Genomic DNA, 10,666 nt, shown 5'->3' on the forward strand with positions numbered 1-10,666 from the left:
TGGTATTCTGACAATCTTTAATCTGGGGTATTTGGCAACGATTAAAAATATTTTTAAAAAGTATTTTTTTCACAAAACGAATCAAACTCCTTTATATATTTATTTCGTATATTATAAAAATATTTTTAAAATTATAATTTAATTTTTACCAAAACACCCCTTTAACAGTGAATACATTGTACGTAAACGGTTAAAACAACTTTTATCAAGGCCAACACATGTTTGCTCAATCCAGTGTTTACGTAAATTTAGTTTGTGTGCCCATCTCTTGTGCACTGAGCGTTAAATTTGAACCGTCTGAATTGTTTAAAATCTAGATTTAATATAATTTTATTTTTATATTCTTTTATTATGAGAATATTTTTATATTCTTGATGATTTAATATTTTAATGCGTATAGAATTTAAAATAAAAATTATCTTTTAATAGTTATCCTAAAAAATACTTTTTATTTTAAAATTTATTAGTTCGATATTTTAAATCTAACTTATTAAAACTATATTTTCATGGCGAAGTTCCACTGCTACTGAGATTGGTTGCGTGTGTGTGTGTATAGATTAAATATTGAATTTTACATGATTTTTCTTAAATTTTGGATCATGTATAGATAATTTTCGTAACATTTAAAAATTTACAATAAATATCTTAAAATCTTACATCATACAATTAAATTTTAAAGATTAAAGAAGTTTATTTTACACGATTTAAAATTTAGGAGAATTTTGTATGATGACACGCAGGCGCACGCTATATGCTTATCACATTAACGAGTTATTGACTTTTATGCCCCGTTCATTTATGCCTAATCCAACGTCAATCTCTGATTTTATAACTTCGTGAGAATACATTGATGTTGATTACTATTTTTTTAATTAATTATTCATGTATTCTCAGCTATGCTCCACAAAATTAAAGCAAGCCACGTTAGTCCCAAGTCCCCACTTATTATTATTATTATCATTTTGCCAACAGTCACAGCTTATTATAAAGAGTATAGCTAGTAACAACCAACTTCATTAAATAATTGGTAATAAATCTTTTATAAATTAAATACTTATCTTTTTGTCTAGATGTGCTGTTTTCAATGAATACTATGTTGATGTTGATTGATTTTTTCTCTTGATTTAATCAAGGAGTCCTAGTCTCTTTTAATAAATATGTTTTTTGAAATTTAAATTTATGTTTTTCTTATTAAAAGGCTGAGGTTGCTTACCATATCAACTAAATACTTGTTGGTTGATTTTTAATATAATTATTTAATATTGGTTTTAAACTAAAAGAAAGTACAGTATGGGCATCTCTTTCAATAAAAATTTGAACCTTATTTTGTCATATGAAAACTATAGTTTTAAAAATATTTTATAGTGTATGAAGTAAATATATAAAGGAGTTTGTCTCGTTTTAGGGGAAAAAAAAAACGTCGGCGCTTCTAAGTATTTTTTATTTTTTTAAGAGGGACTAGTCATTTTCCAACCCTGGTTGGTAATTTTTGTGTTAAAAAAGGAGAGGCGTTTCGCGACAATTATGGGCCTACTTTCCGTCTGAACGCATACGTGGGTTTCCCTTTTCGTGATCCATCATTCGTCTTTGCCACTGCTCACTTCTCACCTCTTTTGATTTCATGATCTTTGTCGCAATCACCCATAAAGAACTTTGTTTTTATCCACAAGATTCTCAATTATTTACTTTTCAATTTCCATTCCTTATTTTCTGTTTTTCTTTTTCGCTTGGATTTTCTCTTCCACAAAATGTTCGGTGCCTTTGTTTTTTTTCCCCCCCTCAGTCTCTAATTCTATTAGTTACAGTGAAAATGTTCGTTGCCGACGCTTCTCAGAAACGAAAAAGAAACATTCAAAGATGACTGCAATTTCGCTCATGCCAAGCTTTTTGCAGGATGATTTTGACCTGAAAGCCAGAAAGAAAGTCCCGCTCGCTTCTTTAAAACTGTTTATATAAATCAAAACAAAACTTTTTTACATATATTTATTTTGTATATAGTTAATTTGTAATTTAAGAAGCTGCTTTTAAAAATTAAAACCTCCAATTCCAATTCCAAACAAACCCCCACAGGTCAAGTCATATCTCGTGTTTCCAAAATCAAGCTTTCCACTGAACGAGTGAAGTTGCCAAACAAAAATCCAATCACTATTTTATTTAATATACTGTCATAAATATAAGAGATGCATTATAAAATAGGTTTTATATTTAAAATCATAATATATCAAAACATATTTATAAGTCACTAACAATATACTACCTTCCGTTCTAATTATAAGACTTAATTGACTAATTTAAAGAGATTAAGGAAATAAGTTAAGTTAGTTATTTGTAATAAATAGATGTTGTCTTTCTTAAAATATCTTTACTAATCAAGTATATTAATTAAAACTACTATTATTAAAAGGACTATCTTAGAAAAAAATACATAACTATAAGAGACAAAATGAATTGGAGTTTTATATCTAAAACCAAAATAAAAATCTAACAAGGTTTTATATTAAGGACCAGAAGTAGTAATTTATTTTAAACTCCGTGCAACAACACTATCTAACCTGGACAAACAAGTCTGACAATCTTTTTCCCCTTTTCCTCTACGCTTTATTCTTCCATTATTGAAAAGCATCTGGATCTACAAATCCACTGAGCTCGCTGTAAAGGTACACCGTCAGAAAATACTTAATTTCCAGCCGAGCAATTCTTTTCAGACTTGAAAAATTATGCTTGATTCCAATGGTCATATAACTTAATGACACAAGAGCCCGCGAAAAGTCGCGCATTCAATCCTATTTGTAATCTTATACTGCTAATATCTACTTCTTTAAACTAAGAAAAGAAAAGGAAAGTGGATTGCTATCGTTTTAGTTTTCAAAATAGCCTTGAACAACAAAAGTCATTCTGTTCATATGGCTTGCAATACATGATTGCTTATCATGTAGTTCATTGACTTTAATTTTACTTTCACTCGGTAACCTCCAAAATTAATCACTAACCATGAGGGCTAGCGATGAACAAACAAATATTGAAGCCAAAATTGTGGTATCTAACCTATTAATTATACAAGAAGAGCATATGGCTATTAGCTTCTTTCAGTAGTGCTCTGATCAATGGTTGCGCCACCCCCCACTGTCAAAATTCTACAGTTCCATGAAATCTGCCAAATATCAACCGAAGACCTCGTATCGTTCTGGATGCTCGTTGTCAAAGGCTAGCCCATCCACAACTTCAAAACTTTATCCTTACCACCAGAAGCTACCTTCTCTCCATCTGGACTCCAATCAACAGAGTAAACCTTTTCCAAATGGCATTAGACCCCAACTAGTTAGCAGAGTGTAACAGTAATCAAGAAAAAAATAAAATCATGTTTTGGTATATAAACTGACATACTTCATCTGCATGGCCTGGAAGGTCTTGCTTCAATTTTCGAGTCCTAATATCCCAGACCTTGATAATTAAACATGATATAAGGTCAAAAACAAGTTCTTGTTTCCCTTGTCCATATAAAGATGGTAGTACTTAAAGGATAAAGAGAAACTGAAGTTGCTCATTCATACTTCTCAGTATTCTTTATTGAAAGGAATGACAAATATAAGCATACCTTGAGTGTGGAGTCTTTGCTGCCACTTAATAGGAGTCTACTGTCTGCAGACCAGCTGTGCAGTAAAACCCAATTTTACTAAGTAACAGATTATGAATGCAAGACCTTGGCTTCACAGTTTGAAATAAGGCAAGTCACATCAATTGTACCTGATCTGATAGACGGGCCCAACATGGCCACGAAATGCAGCAACAAATTTCCCAGTAATGCCATTCCATAATTTAACAGATTTATCGAAAGAGGCACTTGCCACCCATTGTCCATCAGGTGAAAAGTAGACATGGTTTACAAGCTGTCACCCAAAAAAAAAAAAAAAAAAAAATCTTTAAGCTTGAGGTTGAGGTTACATAATATGATTACTTTTTCACCAAACTTGTGATTAAAGTGTCTAACAATAAACCCATTTTCAGCCAGCCAACAACAGAGAAGAGAATCCTGTCATAAAAATGGACCAAAGAGAAGAGGGGGAAGAAATGATAACCACACATATTTTATGATCATTGTTTGGATCAAGATGTGGCACAACCATAGGAGCCACCAGTCAATGGGATCTCAAAGGGTCCCCAAGAAAGGATCACATGGCATTTACTGAATCTAGCCAAAATCCTGCATCAGTGGAAGAACTCTTCCAAAATCTACATTGCTATGCGAGTGCAGATGCTAAGTGGCAGAGCAAGGTCACGTTGCCATTTTACGAAATATTTTTTTTTAAAAAAAAATCTTGCAGACACAATTTTAAACTGTACACCAAAGAAGTTAGTCTTTAGAAGAAGTTTAACCTGCTGGTGACCTGTCATGCGAGTTTTAGGGTGCTTGCTGACAGATGGTTCCCAGAGGAACATGGTAAAATCATCAGATCCAGAAACCAACCTTTCAGGGCCATCACCTCTCATTTTGTTGTACCTTTCTAGAGCAGCCTAAATTAAACAGCAGCATCGGATATCATCAGTAACACACGAGAAGAAAGTTTCATTAAAGAAAGGTGTCTGTAAGAGTAACAACAGGAAAACAGAAATAGAGAAAAATTTTCAAACAGCTCAGAAAATAATTACGTACATAGTAGATAACCAAGTAGAAAGGGAGGACAAGATAATACTTTCTCCAAAGATTCAAGATAAAATTTCAGATGAGAATAACTAACAAAGTAAAAGAAGCAGGATGTAATAAAAACCATACATTTGAAGTATGAAAAACATTTGAAGAAAGATTCAACAGGATGGCATCACTTATTAAACCAACCAGAAGTTACCTTCTTCATTTCCTCAGGAGATGAATATTGTTTTCCAGTATGGTCAAAAGCTCCAGTGCGAAGAACATATTCAGTGCTAAGTGCCAGAGAATTAACCCAATGACCATGCCCCTGAAGGAGATCAACCAACACGGAAATGATTAGAGAACAGACACTAACGTCAAACGAAAATGACCATGTTCTTAGGACAATTGATTACTATCAAAACACATTTGCCTGAAAGCCGTCATTTCTGGCTTCTCAGATAAACCATTTGTCAGACAAGGGGGAAGCTAATCCAGTCTTTGATTGTAATCTACAGACTAAGACTCTGAAGATAAAACTTGCAATGGCAGTAAAAGTGGACAAGACATTTGAAAAATTAAAGGTCAAATAATTCAAAATGAAGAAAATTTTGAAACAAGACTTAGAACAAGGAGTCTGCAAAATGATAATCAAGCATAAAATGAACGTAAAAAGAACAAGATATTAAGGCTTTATAACAATGTTCACCTTCAGTTCACGAATGAGCTTCCCTTGCGTTGTTTCCCAAACTTTGATAGTACAATCCTGGGAGCTATAATAACAAATGATAAAAGAATATAATTAGGCTCCAAGCTATTATACAGCAACAATCATCCACAAATAAAACTCTTAAGCTTAATAACAGTAGGAATCAGAAGTTGTCACACGGCTGAAGAACATATCTATGAACCAGTATAGCAACAGGAGGCAAAATCATAAGAACCCGTTTTATAAGGTTTCCAGTAATTAAATTTTATATGCTACTCTAATACCCCCGACTCCTTACAATCACAATTGAGCATGTAAAACATATGCAGCAAGCTTGTTATGAAAGTAGGTTACGAACAATGAGATTAATAGCACTGCTGAGAGCACAAGAAGTGGTAACCGCACAGACAATGCACAGAAGGAAATGTAGATGAAGTAATGCACAGCATGGGAAAAGGACTGCCGGTATGATGGAGAAAAGCAGCTGCAATAATGTGCTGACGTAGCAAATAGACAGAAAATATAGGGAGAAGCAGAAAAAAATCGTCAAAAAAAAAAAAAAAGGTTGTTAGGGCGCTCCCTGAAAAGTGGCTAGAGAATCCCCAAATGATTGCCAGAAACATGGCCACGGAAGGGATCCATTTTCCTCTATATCAAAATACACGAGGTTTCCCACACAAACAAAAATAAATACCTTAACAATGGACATCTCAAGTTTCAAACCCACAACGGCCCAGTGAAACAAAGACATATTTTGTAAACTTGAAATAGCAATATCTTCTCTTGGTGAGGACTTGATATTTAACAAAAATACTATAATAATATCCAGGTTTACAAAATTGGGACACGTAATAATAAAGGACAAAAAACATAAATAAACCTCAGCAAAAGTAGATAAAGATGGACACATTACCCAGTATATATCACACCCTCCGCCCCATTTCACACATGTTATTGCAAGTGTATGGCCACTGAGACATATAACACTTCTCCTCAAAGTGATATCCCAAATACGAGCATCCCCATCCTTGCTGGCACTCACGAACCGACGGCAAGGAGCGTTCAGGTGTACAGGTTCCCAAGATATGCCAGTAATCCATTTCTTGTGGCCCTATATATATTGAAATAAAATAACCACACATGATGTTCAGATCCATATTTTGGGGACAAAAAAAGAACGAAAGTGGGCATACCAAAATTAGCCACATAATGGTACAGGCAACTGCATTTGCTAGACATTATAATAAAGCTATTTGTGCAATTTCACTCAAAAGCTTAAGCTTTTGACTCAGATTCGTCCTTCACAAGGACAAGGTATCAAAACCTCTAACCAAATAATCTAGAGTCATATAGGGCTGCGAGAAATAAGCATATGTCAAAACATTGTCTGCTTTCCCTTTCTTCCTGTCTTGCAAAATGAGGCCAGTTCACATCTAGGCTGGCCTTACCTTTTCTTCTTCACATCTACACACAACTATTATTATTGACCAAATCAAATAAGTTGGCATACTTGCATCTTATGAACTGTTAATGCTTTTGACAATGCATGGCAAATTTGCACTGCCTACTCGTTAAAAAAAATGCTCTCAGAATGATTTCAGATAAATTACAAGCAGAAATCAGTAACAGCAAAAAAAATAATTATAATAGCAATAAGCTATTCAAGCTGAGGACTTTACAATCAGTGGATTGCCAGACGCCTTTCCAGTTTGTGGGTCCCAACACTGAAGTTCCCCAGCTTTGCTGCCACTTACAAGATGCTTACCATCTGGCGACCATGCAATACAGAGGACCCAATTCTTGTGTCCTGTATCAAACAAGATTAATTATCAGTAATATGCTATGCAACTTGCAAGGGAGTGAGTTTAACTTCATCATAGTTGCAAAGATAAACTAGCATTCAGTACAAAATTTTCATTTCAAGGATGCAATAGCCAGGAAAGGAAAATGCGTGATACAGATGATCATCTTAATTACAATTTATATCATCCAAAAAGGTACAGCTGAATAAAATACATTTAGTGTGCACAATGGATCATGATTTTTTATAAAATGCCAATGTTGGGCATAATCCAAATGTTCTATTTTCTGTATGATTTCATGAATCAATCCTGCTCTTATACAGGAAGTAGATGCTTAGATATCTCCACAGTTGTGGTTTTGATTACATAAGACAAGCAGGTCTGATTAGTAGGTACCAAGATAATCTGATGGTCTTAGATGTCAAACCTGTGCAGGTGAACAATGGGGTCTGAGTGTTAAGGTCCCAAAGACGAACAGTGGCATCACCTGAGCCGCTTGCCAACTGTCGCCCATCAGGACTAAAGGCAACAGTCAACACTGCTTCTGCATGACCTACACTCCCAACAACATGAATTTCAGATTATACGCAATACTGGATAATGTGATAATCAATCTGCATATTTAGAAATGAAAAAGGGGGCAATATTGACCATTAATCTTAAATCTGCTAGAATAAACCATAGTGTAGATATAAGATAATGCAAAGAGAGTTAAAGTTGAGTGTGAATTTCTCTTTGCTATCTGATTTCAATAAATAGCACAAGGCAGAAACTATACAAGGTTAACATAAGAAAAATAAAGTAGTCATAACTCTTAAACACTGACATAATAAAAATAAAACAAAGAGGAAAGCAAATCTAGGGATTTCATATGTAGTTTTGGAAAGCAAATCTAGGGATTTCATATAAAGTTTTGTATTAAGAAAATAGCAAGGTTTGACATGATTTATCAAACAAGACCAAACCAGCACAAGTCTGACAATAAAATTCATATCTGACATACCAGAAATAGTTGCTGAACAACGATGTACAGGACGAATCCGAAAAATGGCTTGAGGTTGATAAACTATAGACACTACCTTCTCCACCGAAACTGCACATATGTTTAAAAAAATAAACAAGAAATATAAAAGGAACGTTTGTTAGGGCCCATAAACTGCTCAAAGAAATTCATCAATCAAGAAAATTTCTGTCAATTCTGTACCGGAGGCTGACAGTTGACATCACTTTCTGTGATTAAAATTCTGACTAACCTTTGTTTTTCTCCAAGTAAGTTCCAAGGGGCACACTAAGCTCCTCATCTGATATGTAGAAGCTGTATGGTAATTTCTCCTCCTGAAATGGGGAAAAGAAACTCAACCTGATATTGAAACAACGTAAAGAAGCTCTTAATTTCATAAGTAATAAAGGTCTGATATCTTCCAAGCTCAATCCAGAAGTATTCATCTAACGAGTAACTGAGACAAAAGATTACGGTGGCCAGCAACTAATGATTTAAACTGCGTAAAAATTCAAAATTGAGGGTAATTGTGTTCTTAGTTATCAAACCCAAAAGAAATATTACCCGGGATTCACAAATAAATAGATTGAATGATAAGAGAAAAGGAAATTTCCTAAGTTTCTTAAGCTTTACAAGTACAATTAGAGTAAATTTGTCAACTTTTCCACAGGAAGTATACACATTGATGGAACTTACATTCTCAAGAAGCGTATTGACAATCTGTTGGAGTTGAAGCGGACCCGCGTTTTGTGGGAGATGCATAGGAGCTCTCAAAGGAGTCCCTTCTGGGTTTGTCAAGAGACATAATACTGTTCTGGTTACCTCCTCACTCTTCTCCACATCATCAACCTCCATTGTTGAGGTTTACAAGCAGTGGCACCCCGCCGTTCTGCACTGCCTCCCCACACCTCCCTCGCAGCCCCTTATACAGAACGCGCCCCCTCACCGAAAAAATAAAACAAAAAACAACTAAAAATCCCTTGAAAAATATATATATACACACGCACTGACGCGCTCAAACAGACATATAAACACAGACGATGCGCCTAAGTGTAATATATAATACCATATCCAATATATATATATACCATATATATACATACCCTTTATTAATCAATATATTTAAATAAAAATTAAAAATATAACTGAATTTTCATATATTAAAGATGAAGGAGAATGATATTATACTTTTTTTTTTTGAGCTGAATATACTTATATTATATATGTTAATCTTTTTTTGTAGTTAGATTATTTGTTATTTAACTTGAAATATGAATTTCCAGCCAAAAAACACTTGAACTGTGGATTGTAATTATGAATTTTATGGAGAATTGAAGATGATGTTTTGAATTATGAATTATGACTGAACTGATTTGTAAAAACTGAAAGGTTAATATTTTGACAATTTAAGTTTATGAGCTACCAATTACGATGGTAGATTTAAAACACTTATCATTGTCGAGATTCTTTTAAAATGAAATCAGTTTTTTTTTTTTTTAAAGCATGATTCATATATAACCAGGTATGTGATTGCTGGTACGAAGTCGCTGTGGCGCACTAGAGCTGCGCATGGACTCGCCTTCTGGCTTGGTTATAGTTCTTATATTCATTATTGGTCAAGCGTTTTCAGACACAAGGCACAAAAGCTTCTCTTCCCATTATCTGAAGACTCTTAGATCCTTTTCCGGTAGAGCAAAGTGCTTAGGTTCTTTCGATGCATCAACTTTGACATAACTTATGGCCAATTCAGTTTTCGATTTGCTTTGTCCATTCATGGCGCTGATATAGATTCAAACCTTATTTTACGTGTACTTTAGAAAGAAACCCTGGTTCAGTTCATCCCTTCCTCGTGATAATCTAATATCCATTGTTAACAAGTGTATTGAACTATGAAGAACTAGCTCATTTCCCTCTCACATCAGAATTAGAGTCAGTAGAGTGCTTTCTTACATAACAATTACACTATTGAACAACCCTGCAAGCTTGTGATGTTCCACGTTAACTTTCATGTCTTTTCTAGGAGTTGCCTAGTCATGATATCCAAGTCGATACAAGTTCTACGTAAGTAGGATTCAGATCTCCCCCATCTCTCTCTCTCTCTCTCTCTACCTCTCTACTTAGTATCATGAGTCAGTCCAACTTCATTTTCAACAAGAAAATTTATCAAGGATCAAACTAATTTACACCACAAAGGGTATAACCTTTTTAATTGCCAAGCTCTATTACCAAGTATTTAATTTTTAACTGAATTAACTCGTTAGGTTTTGAAAGATCAGACAGGTCATAAATAAAATCAAGGGTGCTCTTGGATTGAGAAAAATGGAAAAAAGAAAGAAAAAAAAGACGAAATATTTTAGTGCAGACATTTTTTAGATTTAATATGTACGTGCGTGCGAGAAACAGCCCTTCAAACATGTTTTCATTGAACAGAATTGGCAAGAATTGGTGGGAAGAAAGGAAAAGTATTTCCTATTTGAATATAAATTTATAAATTTCATTAAGAAACGTTTTTAACAAGTTTTTTTTAT

The 10,666-nt window shown here is 34.0% G+C and overlaps 1 protein-coding gene across 1 annotated transcript; it reads right to left on the bottom strand.

Annotated features, from left to right (window-relative positions):
- Nucleotides 1-2,824: 2,824 nt before the first annotated feature.
- LOC114733377 (notchless protein homolog) lies at nucleotides 2,825-9,077 on the bottom strand. Its single transcript, XM_028920839.1, is given in 14 exon segments — nucleotides 2,825-3,289; nucleotides 3,385-3,441; nucleotides 3,596-3,650; nucleotides 3,745-3,887; nucleotides 4,375-4,512; nucleotides 4,845-4,955; nucleotides 5,337-5,400; nucleotides 6,250-6,267; nucleotides 6,269-6,447; nucleotides 7,016-7,143; nucleotides 7,566-7,691; nucleotides 8,142-8,231; nucleotides 8,392-8,473; nucleotides 8,835-9,077. Coding segments are annotated over 14 exon segments (1,434 nt in total). The 5' UTR covers nucleotides 8,994-9,077; the 3' UTR covers nucleotides 2,825-3,205.
- Nucleotides 9,078-10,666: the final 1,589 nt, after the last annotated feature.

The sequence above is a fragment of the Neltuma alba genome, unplaced genomic scaffold (assembly GCF_004799145.2).
Source record: "Neltuma alba isolate B1F8T4 unplaced genomic scaffold, ASM479914v2 tig00012996_pilon, whole genome shotgun sequence".
Classification (NCBI taxonomy): domain Eukaryota; kingdom Viridiplantae; phylum Streptophyta; class Magnoliopsida; order Fabales; family Fabaceae; genus Neltuma; species Neltuma alba.